Source organism: Toxorhynchites rutilus, chromosome 2, assembly GCF_029784135.1.
Source record: "Toxorhynchites rutilus septentrionalis strain SRP chromosome 2, ASM2978413v1, whole genome shotgun sequence".
NCBI classification, from domain to species: domain Eukaryota; kingdom Metazoa; phylum Arthropoda; class Insecta; order Diptera; family Culicidae; genus Toxorhynchites; species Toxorhynchites rutilus.
The window spans coordinates 330151569-330169455 of NC_073745.1; the positions used below are offsets into that span (position 1 = coordinate 330151569).

At 37.7% G+C, this 17887-nt stretch overlaps 1 protein-coding gene across 1 annotated transcript in view; it reads right to left on the reverse strand.

Moving 5' to 3' along the window:
* LOC129765192 (protein rogdi) overlaps positions 1 to 17300 on the reverse strand; it is a 34233-nt gene extending 16933 nt beyond the window's left edge. Inside the window, exons 1-2 of the mRNA XM_055765199.1 lie at positions 17044 to 17300; positions 6214 to 6565 (exon numbers count right to left, since the gene is read on the reverse strand). Of these exons, the coding sequence (XP_055621174.1) occupies positions 6214 to 6565; positions 17044 to 17054 (363 nt within the window). The 5' untranslated portion in view covers positions 17055 to 17300. The remainder of the gene's footprint in view (positions 1 to 6213; positions 6566 to 17043) is intronic.
* Between the last annotated feature and the right edge of the window lie 587 nt (positions 17301 to 17887).

Genomic DNA, 17887 nt, shown 5'->3' on the forward strand with positions numbered 1-17887 from the left:
ATTTATTTTCTTGGTGAGCTGACGATAGCCTGGCTTGCGTAGGTCACAATTGTGTAGGTCAAGGTAGGACACAATTGTGTAGGTCAAACCTTGATGCAATGGCGTCAGTTTGATGCAATGAGTGCAATGCTAGAGACATCAGCGAGTGAGTAATTTGATCGCGTCCACAGCTCAATCCGGAACAAAGACATGTGATGACACAAAACAAGGAAGAATAAGCGATAGTCATTGCTTTGAATACAGAACAGATACTGAAAGTTTGCCTTCCTTTCTTGCTTGAGACTTTAAACTTCTTCAGTTCATTCGTCTCTAAGCTTTTAAAAGGCCCTTGGAAAACTTTACTTTATCCATCATATTACTTCTCCACCCCCAGTGCCTTGAGGAAGGCATTCGATCGCTCACCGTCCAGCTCGCCCAGCAACGATATTGTTCAGTCGATTTCCTCACGAAGAATGAAAGTTTGCCTCAGCGAGATCCACTGTTTATACTCTAGGCAAATATTCCCCTTCGTTCTTCATATTTTCCTTTGTTCACGGAGTCTTTACATCTTACGATTTCACCTTCGTTGCTCGTTATTGACAGCTCTGTTCGGGAAAGCACACAAATGGACAGACCAAATGTATGAGGAAATGGGAATGCTTTCAATTTTCATCATTTTAAATCATATACAGACTGTGGGATTATAATGCATAGCATAACAAACAAATCTTAGGGAATTTCTGATCGCCAAAATCCGTTCGCGGCAAATATAGGTATTAACGTTAACTTTATTTCAGAAAAACGTGACCTGTTTTCTGATTTGGCACCCTTAATGAAAGACGTAGTTCTACGTCAAAAATTGGAATTGAAAAAAAACTGTAAATTCTGTATCTCCGCTGAAAATCTGTAATTCTGTATATACAGATTCTGTATCTGGAATTTATCGAAAAATCTGTAAAATACAGAATATTCTGTATATGTGGCAACCCTGGTTGGATGAGTGTCGCAACGGCGTAGTATGTGCTTGGAAGAGATCTTACAACAACTGCTCCTCGACGGTCAAGCGTGTAGTCGGCTTGAAATCCTCCAGTTCCCAGAATTTGGCGACTATTTGGTTAAAGTTTTTAGGTTTTTCTGACGCTTCTATTCGTGTACAAAAGTTGAATGAGCTAGAATTTTAGAATCGATTGTTAAATTCGCTGTGTGACTTGTGGCGCCGTCCTGTTGAAACCACATACTGTCCAAGTCCATTTGTCATCCATTTCGGGTCAAAAATATTCGGTTATCATTGAGCGGTAGCGATTCCCGTTCACAGTAACGTGACGGTATTGATCATCAAGGAAGAAGTACGGCCCAATGACGCCGCCGGACCATAAACCGCACCAAACTAGGCACCAAAAGGGTGCCAAATCAGAAAACGGGTCACGTTTTTGTGAAATAAAGTTAACGTTAATAACTTTTTTCACAGCGAACAAATTCTGATACTTTGCATATCAATGGAATCGGAAATTTTCTAAGATTTGTTTGATATACTATACAGTACAATCCACTAATACCTAAACAGTTTAAATTAATGAAAATTGGAAGTATTCTCATTTTCCCATACATTTGTTCTGCCGATTTTTGTGCATTCCCGAACAGAGCTATCAATAACGAGCAACTGATACATTCGTTTCTGCCCGTTTTCAACATATTCGGTTTAAATAAACCATCCGCAATTTGAAGCCACACCACTTCTCGTTTGGTGGCCATCGAAGCAACATAGTTGCCGCAGAGCATCGAGCGGGGGAGGACTTTTTTCTCGAGGGGTGAAGGAGGAGTATGAAATAGAGTTTCTTTCCACAAGGGCCCTTCTCAGGGCTAGAGGCGGAAACCAAAAATAGAATAGAACGAAAACACAGATACGAGTGAGCTAGCAAGCCCTCTGTATCTAGGTGTGCTACGACAAAGGAGAGCAGCATACGAGAATTTTTTGTGCTAGAGTGGAGATGGGAGAGTATCCAGGATTTTGGAATATAGATATACACTGCATTTATTTAGATCAGGGGTTTTCAAATGGTGCTCCGCGGGATATTTGTGCTCCCACTTGAAAACCCACATTGAAAAAACATTTTTTTAAATTTAATTTCATCGGGCATATAGTGATTTATTTTGTTTACTCCGGGTCAGATGTCGTGTAACTGAGACTCGTAACCGACATAGAGTTATTCCCAGTTTGGTAATGTCAATACAAACAGGATTTGTTTTATTGATGAAATGAAAATTATTGATGAGATGAAAATGTAGGTGCTCCTTCAAGTGTGTTTTCCTATGAAAAGTGCTCTGCCATAAAAAAAATATCTGAAAACCCCTGATTTAGATAAACGTATATTTCATGAAAGTATGCTTTCAAATTCCAGCAGTGTAACATTACTGTTGCATGTTGTGGGGTTCGATCACATCTCAAGCGGAATATAGGAGTGAAAGGGTTCATAGTTTGTGATCGATATCTGAGTAGGAGGACAAAGTCTGATGCGAGTTGAACCAAATAAACTAGAAGTGCTGATAGCTTTCGACTCTACTCGACTCTTTCGAGTCTACTGAAGTAATAAAAAATTAAATAGCTAAAAAGTTATTACAAAAATTTCGATGCATTCTAAAATAATATCCGAAGTGATAAATAAGTGGATTGAATAATATAATTCCGTAGTTCTACGCCGACAACTGCGGTCGTGCCCTAGATACAACCCATTACAATTTTTTTTCGGGATGCAATGGTGACTCATGGAGTACGTGTGGATTGCTGCCTGACCATTAACGCATATTATGCTTACTGACGAAGGCATTCAACCAGAAATGAGCCTCATCGCTGAAGATGATTTTTCGATGAAAATCCGGGTCATTTTCAAGTTGTTGCTCAGCCCAATTCACGAACATACGACGCTTCTGGGGGTCAAACGGCTTCAGTTCTTGCGTCCTTTTGATCTTGTAAGGATGTAGGCCAAGATCTTTTCGCAAAATTTGCCACAACGACGTCACAGAGAAGTCCAACGCTTGAGAACGACGTGTGAGCGACTGATATGGGCAGGGTTGCCAATAATATTTTTCAAAAAACTGGAAGATTGCTCTTAAAAAAACTGGATGCAAACTGGATCCTGTAAAACCATTTTATTTTAAGAAGTTCGGCTATTCCAATGCCTGAGAAATAGAATTTTATTCGCCATTCGAACATTACTGTGGAACAATACTTGAGGATCATTTCTTCTAGAACCTCTAGAAAATACGGTTTCATTTAGATAAAACTCTCGACAATGTGTTTTATTGAGGTGCATGGGGACACCATTTCTGATTACAGATCACTGTATCAAACCTAGACTCAATTCTCTGTTCTGTTCTCTTTCTAATTCGAATTTTGACATTTCTGTAATGTTCCTTTGGACCATCTTCGTTGCAATTTTTTTTAAAATCACGAAAAATGTGACAATTGTTTCTAATTAAGTTCTCTCGGCTTCTCATATTTCTTAAAGATGACACTTCCCCTTCGGGATTGAATTTCGATATAGATGAATAATGGAATATATCGCTGGTCCAATTGGTTTTGTCAAACCAATTGATCATGGATTGGAATGAGGGAGGGATAATATTTATGTATTGTGAATTTATTTTACATAAATTTGGTAAAACCGAAACACACATATAAAAAACTGTATAAAACTGGACAATATTCGAAAAAACTGGAAGATTTTAGGGTTTAACTGGCTGACTGGATCAAGGAAAAAAGCTGGAAGAATCCAGTTTAAACTGGAACATTGGCAACGCTGGATATGGGTCTTCCTCAATTAATGCGCTAGCGACAGCAATATTCTCGACACTACGGGCACTTCTTTGTCTCACTGGCACGGGAACATTTTGTACTGTGCCTGTGTATTCAAATTTTTCCACTAGACGCTCAACTGTTGATCTGGCAGGATGATTATAACGAGCATAAATTGGACGTAGCGCTCTTAAAGTTGAAGCCTTTGGCTCCGAATTTCGGTAGTAAATTTTTATAATCTCGACTCGTTGTTGGATCGTATATCTTTCCATTAGAAAATGGCAAACCTTACTGAAGAGAAATGTCAAGAGAGCGGTAAAAAAATATGGCGTCGTTTGCTGTCCCTATCGGCCTACTTTTATAGCGTTCCTATTGATTTACCCGTTACATGCACTACTTCCCACAAACTCATGAAAACGAAAGTTTATTAAAATTATTCATCAAGGAAGGGGAAACTTTTCATTCAATCAAAAAAAAATGGTTGGGTTATATCTATGATACAACCGCAAGACTGACGTGGGACTACCTTAGCTTAGCAATCATTTGTTTGTATTGATTAAATTTTTGATTGAATGAAATAATTTCCGAATTCAATTGAACCCAATATATTTGCTTTGTGAGTAAAAAGATTGTATAATGCCATGTAAGGTCAATTCATGAATTGTGATAGATTTATTTGTTCATTTTCGTCAAACAAATGTAGGCTACATACTTATATATTAATGATACAATATTTTCTTAAGTTAAATATTATTCCTACGGTACATGTTTCATGATTATGTTCTTCGTTCAAAGTAAAATTAATGACAGTCCTTTTACGTTTGATATGATGACACCTTGGTTAAGAAGTCTGTATTTACCTAACATTTCAGTCGGAACAAAAATGCCCCCGACTTGCATGTTTTTGCAATGCCAATTTCCCCACGCTCCATGGATTTGAAGTCTGTGTTAGGGAAACATATTTCAATCAAAACAAAAATGCCCCTCGACTTGCATGAATTTGCAACTTCCCCACGCTCCATGGATTTGAAGTCTGTGTTAGGGAAATACATTTCAGTCGGAACGAAAATACCCCCGACTTTCATGTATTTTCAATCCCGATTTCTCCAACGCTGCTTGGTTTTGAAGTCTGTGTTGGGGAACACATTTCGGTGAGAAAAAAAATCCCTATACTTTCATGTATTTGCGATGCCGATTCCCCCAAGGCTGCTTTGTTATGATGACTGTGTTGGGGAAACCGTAAATCGGGCCAATCAAAATGAGGCAGTTAGGGCGTTTAGATAACGCTTAACATTTTACAGCTATTCAATTGTTTATCTATTGAAAAATAACATTTTATTAATTGCGATAGAAGCGTAGAAATATTCCCTATCAGTTGATGCAAACATCTTTCCGATCCAGTAAGAAATGTACGAGTTATAAGCATTCGGAATCTTTCATTTGTTCCTGCATGTTCTGTGTTTAGGTTTTCATTTTACCCCCCATATACTCCGGTTAGACGTAGTCCCACGTCAATATTTCTGTGTTGAAAGATTCGTTGGGCTGAACATGTTGCAAGAATGTGAATGTGAATGCGAGCACGGGGTGCCCGCTTAATTGGAGAGAGAGAGAAAGCCACCAACCGGGTTAATTGGAGAAGAATTGTGAATCAGGTCATGTTGTTAAGTTAAAAAAAAAATAAATATTACTAGTGGCAAAGACACAATATCACACCCTATGTCATCTGCATACCGGTTATGTAACAGACCTTCCAAATGAATTAGGTCTCACAACCCAAACTCGTGAAAAGCAGAATCTTCAGCATCATTATGCGTTTCCTGTAAAAAAAATTGACTTCACTTGACACATAATATACCCAGGTTCGCCAGGATAAAATAATTATACCCCCATAATCATTTTAGAATTTTATGTCGATTATTTTCGTGCTGTCTCAATATATCGTAGGGTACAAGAACCAGTGGAGAGAAGATTGGGACTAGTTCATATTGAAATCAATTAAGCGATACGATCGAATGGAAATAATTTGTTAGGTATTCACAAGTATATTATATATGTTATATGTTATTGAATGTTATCAATAACATATAACATCTCATTCGAAATTTGGCGACACTCCGAAACGTCCAATATATTCAGATTCAATAGAAAAAATAGGTGCTTATTCACACTTGCATAGGGCGCTTATAAACATTTTAACAAAGCCGCAACGAACGCGACACTGAACGATGATGAATAATTCATGTATCTCTTTCAATTGAGCTATTATGTGTCGCTGCTCTGATAGCGATAACACAAGCGAACAACGACCGACCCCGACCAACAGACTGGAAATAATAACAAACAAGGCTAAACTAGCAAACATTCTCGCTAGCGCAATAATCGCCACCCGCAATCCTTACATCGAAAACCAACCAACCAACCAATACTACATACGCACTCACCAAGTTAATGGCTTCCTCCTTCTCGGTATCGGTCATGATTCCCTTCGATCGTCGCGTTGCAAACGGACCCCTGCTGTAGGCGGTGAAACTGTGCTGACTGCTCCAACTATGCCGGAAACTGTGCTGTCTGGAGAAGCAGCTCCCGCCACTGCTGCTGCTGCCGCCGCTTAGTTGACTCGAATCGCTCGCCCACGAGATCTGGCTCAGCAGCTGGGGACTTGCGCGGCCCTTTCTAGGAACTTTCGGCGGGGACACCTGAAACTGCGGCTGCTGGTCCAGGAAACTCACTCTACCCTTTTGACCGCTGGACTTTTTCCGCGATTGCGGTTTCGAGAACCAATTCGGCCCACTGCTGTATTCGGATAAAACAAAGAGTTCAATACTTCGATCAAACGCGTCTCGACGTCGTAAAGAGCGAAAATAGTTTAACCTACACTCAAAGAGTTACGTACTACTGCAAAAGTATGAATGTTTTGATGGTTCGTTTTGCGTTGATTTGTTGTTTTTACTTATCGCACTTTTTAGCATCAGCTGTCACTTGGTTACTACCAAGCGTTTGCATGCAAACGCTAGAAAATCTGTATGAGGCACGTTCTCAGAAGCTCATTTTGATTGAGCCGTTAAGATTTCGATTGTACAGGGGAGAACTTGAAATTAAAATAAAACACAGATAAGGGGCCATCCACATACCACGTGGACAACTTTAGAGGGGGCTTAGATAATGTACACTCTGTCCAACTTCTATAAGACCTGGGTATGATCTTGCTGCTTTGTGTCATTGCATACAAACAATGCTTCAATTTATATTCTTGTGTGTAGGTATTGTTTCTATAAGACCAGTTACATTTTTCGTTGTTTTTTTGTTGATCAACAAATCTGGAAAATGCAGATGGAAAAAGTGCTAACGGAGAGATACGAAAGACAACTCGATGCATTTCACCAAGAAACATTTTTATGTTATCAGAGAAATTTTTCGGAAACATTTTTTGGTATCAGAGAAATTTCTCGTCTGATTGGATGATCTCATCTTGTAGTGCTCAATTATTTGGCGAATCCTCATGGATACGGAGGAGAGAGCTCCACGTGAATCGAAGCTCTCTGACCGGAATAAGCGGGAAATAGCTAGAACAGATTCGACTCATGCAAATAAAGCAATATTTCAATTTTAATGTTACTCGGGTGACAATTCGTCAAGTTTTGGTGAAAAATCCTCACATAAAGAGGGCTTGAAAGGTTAAAGATCCTCATCTTACACCATCCCACATCGGAAGACGTCTGAGTTTTGCCAAAGCTCACATAAACCTACAGTGGGACATGATATGTTGTGAAAAAGAATACCATATACCATACTATATACCATTTTCTTCAATGTATAGGTTATCTTCACTAACTAAATAAAGTTCAATTTGGATGATCCTGATAGTTTTAACGGGTACTGGCGTTATTTATGGAAGAAGGTACAGTATTATTCAACCAGGAATTTGGTGGAGGCTCGTGCATGGTTTGGGTGGGATTCTAGACAACCAGAAAGCTCGAGATAGTTTTCACATCATTCAAGGATTACATACATGTCCTGGAATCCCCTCTCCGACCGTTTTTGCGTGAACATCGTCACAAAACATTCACATTCCAGCAAAACAATGCTACTATTCATACCAGCAAAGAAACTGAACAATGGATTAAGGACCAAAAACTTAATTTTTTGGACTGGCCGGCTCGCTCTCCAGACTTGAATCCTGTTGAATATCTTAAGGGGATCCTTGTACGCAGAATCTACACTGAGGGAAAACGGTACACCACGATTGAAAAGCTCAAGGTCGCCATTTCGGAAACATGGAAATATATCGAAAAATCCGTTCAGCGGAATTTGCTAAATAGTATTCTAACACGAATTTTCCAGGTTATTAGTCGAAATGGCAAGGTGGCCAACGATTGACATGTGAATCAGCCGATCGTTTTGAATTTTTCATTGATAATACTTATGAATTTTGAAGTGGTCTTAAAGAAATTGGACAGCTGAAATTATCATATTTAAGCACAATGAATAAACAAGCAACTCTTCTGAACTGAACCTCTGAAATTGACGTTAAATACACTTTGTCCTAAGCATTCAGCAATGCATGAATGTATCTTGTTGAAATTATAACTGTTTGTATTGCAACGAAATAGAATCAGGGTGGTCTTATAGAAGTTGGACAGAGTGTACACGTTGACATATAAAATGAATATTTTTGAAAATACATCAATATCTATAATCAAAAATGAATGAAATCTGCTCTGCATTTTTATCAAATTTCTATTTTGCCACACCTTACAAGCGCTTCTTATTTATCAATGTGAGACCAATTTTGTATTCTGAGAGTAATGCAAATGAACTGAGAGCGATGGATTTATTTACATTGACAGAAGAGGATCATACATTCCGCCAGGACGAAGACACCACCAAAGAATGTTAGAATCTTGTAATTTGAAAAATTCACGACATGGTTTTCATTGGTACAGGTTTAGCTGTTGTATATGTCTTTTGTGAACTCCAAAGGTGATGAACCGAAGGAAAATGAACAACAAATTACCTGGTGAAGCTTGGTTACGTAGAACGCTACAATATATCGGTTACATACTATTGCATCTTGTGTCTGGTGAGATTGGAAAGGAATTCCGTTTTATGTGCTTCTACAAAGCTTCGATGAATTCTAACAAGTACTGCTTGCAACTAAACGAAACTAAAGTCGGTGATCCGGAACAAACTAACAGAATAAGCCAATATGATAGACGTCGTATTTCACCAGGACAATGTCAAACCTCATTCTCATTCTGTCAAACCGCACATCGATCACAGCATGATGGTACTGATATCGATTTTTTTTTTAATACTGCTGCTTTGTTTCTCGATTCCAATGACCATGCCCATGAAGCCCTAAATTTCATTGTCTGATTTTCTTGAAAACATATACAGCTCAACCAACTTACATCGGTTGATAATTGTATATGATATAGAATAATAGTAAGAATAATAATAAAGAACTCCCGAAAACATGTGCATTTTTTATATGGATTTCAGCGGTAAAACAGCCTGACAACCTAAATGGAATTTGGATGAAACTAATTTCCCGGGGAATGTTGGGGAGAGAATAAACGAATCTAAAGCAAACCGTTATTATTGATTATGATAACATTTTTATCGATAAAACTATAGAATAAAAAATAGAATCAATCCCATAATGAAATTTAAGAGAGGTTCAATATTATTTTGATTTTTTTTTAATAATTGGTTTAATGTCCACGTGGACAACGGGGGATGGATATAGGAAATGTCCACGTTTGTCCACGGTGGGGGAGGGTGGTGTTTTTAAACATGATTGTTCTGTCCACGTGGTATGTGGACAGCCCCTAAACTGTGTTGAATGTCATGCATTTGGCTATTTGATTATGATTTCCGGCATATAGCTACATTGGCGGGAAGTTGAACTGTCGATAACTTTTTGCTGCAATGAAAGCCGTAGGGGTAGTGGGGGCAAATTGGTCATGGGGGGCAAAGTGGTCACCTGCTTGTTTGGTAGTATAACTATTGACTGTAGATGTCGTATTGATAGTCACATTATGTTTGAAGAATTTAATGACACCCTGTACTCCAGTAGAGCTATCGCATGTCAAAATACAAATAAAAACAGAAATTACTTTCTCCATTCGGCCGTAGTTCTGTGCGCATGATATCTAAGGAATTTCTCGTTAATTTAGTTTATTCAATCTGATATATTGGACAAATTTTAGAGATGAACCAGCCTTTGGCTGAAAATCTCTTTAATATAGAAAGAAAAAAAAAATTGGACAAATCATCGGTTTGGACGACTGTTCACATATTAGGCTGTCAAAAAAGTCCTGCGGTATTTCCGCGAGGTGTCGTTGTAAGCGCGTAGTTCTAGTTATATTCATTGTATCGAGTCATACTATAGCTTGTTGGAAAGGTAGTTTTGCGCTATAATATAGTCCTTGACAGTGTTTTGTTTAGTTAAGTCGTTCGTGAGTTATAGTGTCGCAAATATGGAGCAAAATAAAGAGAAAATCCGACATATTTTACAGTACTACTATGACAAAGGCAAAAATGCATCTCAAGCTGCCAATATAATTTGTGCAGTTTATGGGCCCGATACAGTTTCCATTTCCACCACACAACGATGGTTTCAACGTTTTCGCTCTGGTGTAGAGGTCGTTGAAGATGCGCCACGCTCCGGAAGGCCTGTCGTCGAAAATTGCGACAAAATCGCTGAATTAGCCGAGAAAGAACGGCATAGTAGCAGCCGTAGCATCGGCCAAGAGCTGGGGATAAGTCATCAAACCGTTATTAACCATTTGAAGAAGCTTGGATTCACAAAGAAGCTCGATGTATGGGTGCCACACACGTTGACGCAAAAAAACATCTTTGACCGTATCGACGCATGTGAATCGCAACAAAATCGACCCGTTTCTGAAGCAGATGGTGACTAGCGATGAAAAGTGGACGGCGCCAGTGGTTGTATGGTTAGCGTAACAGCCTCACAATCCGATCGGCCTGGGTTCAATCCCAGCTGGCGTCGTTGGGATTTTCTGAGGCGAAAAATCTCTGGTTACGTCTTCCTTCGGAGCGGAAGTAAAAGAAGTTGGCCCGGCTCATGAGTTGTTGAGTCTGATAGGTAGGAACAGGTGGAGTCGCCTCCCTGATGTCGGTGATTGGCACTAAAGTGGCGGAAATAGGCCGACGAAAAATAAGCGAAGATAAAAAAAAAAAAAAAGCGATGAAAAGTGGGTCACTTACGACAACGTGAAGCGCAAACGGTCGTGGTCGAAGCCCGCTGAAGCGGCTCAGACGGTGGCCAAGCCCTCATTAACGGCCAGGAAGGTTCTGCTGTGTGTTTGGTGGGATTGTCAAGGAATAATCTATTATGAGCTGCTTCCCTATGACCAAACGTTCAATTCGGACCTGTACTGCCAACAACTGGACCGCTTGACGGTAGCACTCATGAAGAAGAGGCCATCTTTGATAAACAGAGGCCGCATTGTCTTCCATCAGGACAACGCCAGGCCACACACTTCTTTGGTGACGCGCCAGAAGCTCCGGGAGCTCGGATGGGAGGTTCTTTTGCATCCACCGTATAGTCCGGACCTAGCACCAAGTGACTACCACCAGAATCCGGAAAGAAGTGATCGTTGCTGCAAAATAATCTGCCAGTTCCTCTTGGAATTGAAAATTACATTCAAGCGAAAGAGTTTATTTTAACGTTTTTTATCCATATAATATTGCGACCAAATACAATTGGTTTTGTGATTTTTCAATCAACTGCAATTAACAGGTGGTTATCGAGTTAGCATTAACCACTGGTGGTGGACTTCAGGAAGAATCCGGAAAGATATCGCTGCTGCAAAATGATCTGCTAGTTCCCCTTGGCATTGAAAATAACTTGCAAGCGAAAGAGTTTATTTTAATGTTTTCTAACCATATAACACTGCGACCAATTACATTTGGTTCTGTGATTTTTCAATCAAGTGCAATTAGCAGGAAAGCTTCTGAAGATTATTCCTCCCCATCAGTAAGATATTTTCGTATCCAATATTGGATGCATAAAATCTTGTACCTCCAACGTAACGCTCTCATTTTCGAAGTCCCCCAAATATTCATTTATTCATTCATTCAGAATGGATTTAGATTCAACTTCAAACAAATGATCACTAAATCAACGATAGTCCTACGTCACCATTGCGGTTATACCATCGATATAACCCACTTCCTGGTTTTTGTTTTAAATCACATCAGGATTCATAATTTGTGGCTAAAAATGATTGTTAACATACAAAAATTCGAAGTTTCGAAAATTCCTAAAAATTCGATGTTCCACAAAGTTCGTCAAAAATAGTTTTATCATCTTGAGCTCATTTTTTAAATTACTGCATGACTTCTATTTTGTATGGAAAAATTAAAAAAAAATTAAAAAATATATATTTTGGATATTGCAAATTGAATTTTTATTTTGAAAATAAAAAAAAGAGTACTAATTTTTTTTTCTCAGCGTACATTTTTTTCATATTCATCCATCAATACTCTATAACTCTTTCTAAAACACTATTTCGGTACGACTCATAGTTTTTGAGATATAAATTATCAAAGATTTCTCTCACTCAAATCGATACGCCCTTTTCAAATGTTACGCTTGAGTCAAAAAATTCCCAATTGCTGTGGAAAACTCATATTTCCTCTAACCAAAACGGAATACACACTTTCATTCGAATCAAAAATACTCATGTTTTGTCATTTGTCAAATTCTGAGAGTCTGAAAAATCCTCTATAGTTAAAAAAATAATCATCATTACACAACTAAATTCAAACAAGCTTATTAATTCGCAAAAGCTCTCTACCAGCAAAAAAAATAAAAATCAATTCGCTTTTCATGGGTGGTTCATGGTTCTTCCTTGCTCTTGCGAGAAAAATATAGGAGATCTGTATCCTTATTGCCAATGCACATAGCGCACTCAGTATGCATCGCAAATATTCTTCTTGTGCTAGACACAGTGTGACCCTACGATATTACATATTTGATCCCCACCCTCATTATCTGTTTGACAATGATTAAAAGTAACAACGTGTGATTCAATCCTACACAATCAATCTCCACATATCGCTATGAAAACCAACGCGGTTCGTCCCATTTCTCTTCAAGTTTACTTCTGTCTGTCTGTGCAAACTCTGCATTTTGTTTACTTCGCGCATATTCTGAGAATGCGATCTGAGGCGAAAAATTTTGCACGTTCGTTCATCACAATTCGCTTAAATACTTACACCCAAATTGTAGCGCTTTCGTTTTCGAAATCCGGTACAGATACAGAAATTATGTAGTGCAAAAATGCGGAAGGTCTATCCCAGCTGGCGTCGTTGAGATTTTCTGAGGCGAAAATCTCTGGTTACCTCTTCCTTCGGAGGGGAAGTAAAAGAAGTTGGCCCGGCTCATGAGTTGTTGAGTCTGATAGGTAGGAACAGCTGGAGTCGCCTCCCTGATGTTGGTGATTGGCACTGAAGTGGCGGAAATAGGCCGACGAAAAGTAAGCGAAGATAAAAAAAAAAAAATGCGGAAGCGCTCTTCATCAAATGCCATGAAAATCGACGCGGTGTCTCCACCGAACAAAATTGAAAAATTGTATGCGATATCTACCTTCCATTTTCCATTTGCATTCGACACCATCGTTTAGCTAATACATCCGTGCTATATTGGGAATGGCACGAAGCAGGAAGGATTGAAAATTACACAAAATTACCTTACACGATCAGTCGCATTGACATTATCAGTAAAGACAATACTAGCTAGAAGCTTGGAGGAAGCAGCAACTCCATAGTCGTAAGAGAAATAAACACACTTTCGAAATGAAAATTATCAACGAAAATTAATTTGATTGTATCAAATAAACAACCCAATCAAAAATTTTAAAGGATTTCTGCAAACAATGCAAAAATCTTGAACGATACTTGTTCCTAATAAAGGATTCTAATTATAATTTCAACAATTAAATCTGTACTTATGGCTTATGACTTAATGTCTTTCAGTAATGGATGAAAAAAGTTCAGAACAATTTTAAAAAAAACATTTTGAAATTCTTTTCATTGGTCATAGAAATCTCAATAGCTTCTGCTTGAATCATCACCATTTAATACCTTCTTAGATGTCGACACCGTATCTTACCCGTATCCTTCACCCACGTATTTGGGCAATGGATGTCGACACTGTGCCGTCACCATCGCGAATTAACTTTTTAAGCTTCGTGCTCCATCCTCGTGAAGCAAAAATGATAACGGATTTTCAGGTGGAATGAATAAACCTTTGAATTAAAAAAATATAAATGAAAACAATTTTCTTCGCATCAAATATGTTGATCTATGTTATAGAGTAACAGTTTTATCTGAAAATGGTGAAAAAATCTTGAACTAAAATTATATCTGGCAGTAATCTCATTTTATAATAATGAGTTTTAGTAGGAATTTCAGAAAAATTATAGAAAATTGTTTGATTAAGGTTTAGTGCTGCGTGTTTCATGTACTCAAGTAAAAGCAAGTAATAACTTTTTTCCAAGTTTTAAGAATTTAAAATTGCCTCTGGGCCCACTAACCTGATAGAGAGTAAATGGCCTCACAAAAATTGATTTTAACACAAGATCCTAGACACCTCGAATGATATTGTTCCTGCCCTATTACGCGAGCGAGATCAGAAAATCCGGATTTGCATCATTACTGCCCCTCATATCAATTTTGTCAACCTTACACGATCATTGTTATTGTCATTTTGATGAAGTGATGTCATTATTATTTATCGTGTAAGGTACCCTTTAAATGCAAATCATTTTATGATCAATCATTTTGAACGATACGAACGAAATCGAAATAATCCTTGTTTTACCGTATCGTGCCGTTTACGTAGACCAATTTAGTGTGGTCGATTACTTTCAAGTACCACATATTTACGCAAATAAAAACGACCTCCAGATAAGTTATGGTGTTCTATACATTTGTCGAATTAGACGACCATCATATTTTCAACGGGTTCTTTTATTTTGTTTAATTCAATTTCCTGTCTGATGAAATAATTCAGAGATCCCACGAATTCTCGGGCATCTTTGACAACTATCATCTCAACTGCGAAAATATACATTAATAAACAATTCCAGTCATCTGGTAACACACTCATCCGAAATTTTATACACAATAGACTCAATGATACTCTACCGTTCAAACTCTCGTTCTCAACTGAGAATAGTCGGCCACTTGAGGTTCAAAACCTCAGTTATGGCCCATTCTCCAATATTTAATGGAATAACCAGCAGAATTTCATTTCATTTATTTTTTTATTTCTTTTCTTTACCTTAAGAATCTTATCTTTGACATTTGTAAGCGACATCAAATAAATTTATGATTTCACATTTTCACAATTCATTTTCCGTTTTAGAACTCGAAAACAAATTTCCTGAAAATATGTTCTAGTCGATTATTTGACTTTTCCACTATATTCAAGAAGGAGAAAAATGTCACATTATTCCCATGAATTGTTTCTTCCGAAAACTTCAGTTTCCAAGAGCTGACTGGTAGTAGAAAAAACAAAATTTTTTTGATTCATCAAACACGAATTTCATGCCAACTCGTCGGAGTTGGCAACACCATCTCAGATAGCAGCGAAACGTTGTGGGTATAAACACACGGGTCTTCTAAGCAACTTTGCATACTTTAAATATTCAAAAAACAGTTAGACTACTTTTTTGAAAGGGCCAAAAAATTTTTTTCTTGTTTTTTTACAAAAAAAAATATAACCCAAAAACTAGAATACCTACGAAATTCGGATCCAAGGGTGAAATGTAGGGAATTGTTTACATTTTTATAAAAAAATATCAAAAGTTTTCTGAAAAAAAAATCGATTGAAAACAAAAATCAAAAAATTAAAATTAATTTTTTTCTAAAAAATTAATTTTTTAATTCTCAAAAAAAATTAAATGAATAGCCCTTATAATTTCCAACAAGTTGTCCATACATTGGAAGATGGGCACTTTTACAGGGGAAAAGTTTTTCTAACAACAACTGTTTCATGTTTTCTTTGAAAAAATTACAACTAATCCTAATTTTGTTAAAAGTCAAGATGGTAATATACTGTGTTCGACAAAGTTTCAGATCTTATTAAAATATGAACTTTCGTCGAAGACGTTAACTTTCTATTTTTTATAGTTTCTGTAATAAGCGGGCATTTTTGTATGGAGACTCCTGAAAAAATAATGTTTTACTCGTTATATTTTTTGTGTAAATTATCGTGTTTAACATGTTATTGACATGTTTCTGAATAGAAAAAAGTTAGCAGAGCATGTAAATCGCGATGATTTATACATAAAAATGTTACGAATTAAACATTAATAGTAATTTTTCAAAGAAAAACATGAATAACTTGTTGTTCGAAAAACCATCTCCCTGTAAAAGTGCCCTTCTTCCGATGTATGGACAACTTGTTGGAAATTGTAAGGGCTATTCATATATATTTTTTTAGAATTTAAAAAAAATACGTTTTTGAAAAAAATTAATTTTAATGTTTTCATTTTCAGTGATTTTTTTTTAATTTTTGATATTTTTTTATGAAACATAATCAATTCCTTACATTTCATCCTTGGACCCGAATTTTGTAGGCAGCAGTCTAATTATTTTCTGAATATTTCAAGTATGCAAAGTTGCTTAAAAGATCCATGTGTTTACACCCACAACGTTTCGCTGCTATCTGAGATGATGCTGGCAAAGGCCAGTCGAGTTGGCATGAAATTCGTCCAATTCTCCTCAGAATGATGTTTGGAGGTTTCGGTTTTAGAACTTAACAAAATACACAGATCTATTTAAAAACAGAACTTTCGCAATATATAGGATCCAATGAGTTGGGATGCATTACACTTTCCAATTTCCACCATTTGTATGCTAAAACTATGACGTTGCTCTTTTTAGACGAGTCTTCAATTATTTTCCAAAGAATCTCAACTTCAGAACAGAATTCGTTACGTAACACTTAAAAGTCAGCTCTTAATGCTCCTATGTTTCACACAATGCACTTAATTTCGCTATCTTGGAAATAAAAAACAAATTAATAGAATAAACAACAACTTCAACAGCCTTTCATCATTTGCATTCATCAGTCAATGGAACACATTCTGGATTAGCATTCCGTTCTACACATTTTGTTGTTTATTGAAAACATTCGACGAGAGTAACATTTGATGCAGCTCTTATCTATTTTCACTCGACAACGACGTCAATATATCAGATGATTAAATTTTTGTTCCCATGGCACTTACAATTTCAACATTTCCGAAGGGTATCGCGCCTATGTCCACTTGAACTGCGTAATCCGTTCAACTGAGGCCTACCAGATTCAACTAACAGCACTAGCTAACCCAAAAACCTCAAACCCAAAAAAATCAAACCCGACGCGCTCGCATTTCGCTGAATTTTTGAGTGGTCGCTAAAATGCGATTCCGATAAGTGTTCGTATCAACAAAGTAGTTCAAACGGATTACGCTTGTCAGCCACATCCATCGATCACGCCAACGAGCACTGGACTGTTGGAGTAGAACTGGAATCAAATCGTTCAGGAGGTTCATTCTGTGATTGTCTTAACATTTGCGCTAGTGATAAGCTTCGGAAGTACGAACACCTTCAAGAGTAGGTAATTTACCAACTGGAGAAGCTTCTGACACGCTGACTAACGTGTATCGCGTTTGGCACTGTTATCGTCCGGGGGCTTCCAACCGGATAGTCTGCGTTCGCTCTAGTTGGTGGGTGATAACAGAAGCCGTACAAGAAAAAAAAACTCCACTTTACACAGATGGAAGAACATGTGACACACGTATATTTGCTCTTGAAGGCGACACCTCGGAGATGAGACGAGCGTCAGCGTAACCTTGGGAATTGGGTCAGGAGCAAGTCAGAAGTGTTTGATTAATTTTAATTCAGACGATCTCGATCTCGTTGACACCACAAACTTCGTGATCATCCAAAATTATTTTTTTCTATCGTTCGAAAACAGTTGCCTTGTTCGAATGTATCCTGATGATCCTGATAAACCTCGTAACATTGGATCAAGTCGCTCGAGTCGACGTTCAACACCCCCGTCACCCATCGAAGAAACATTTGCGTTCA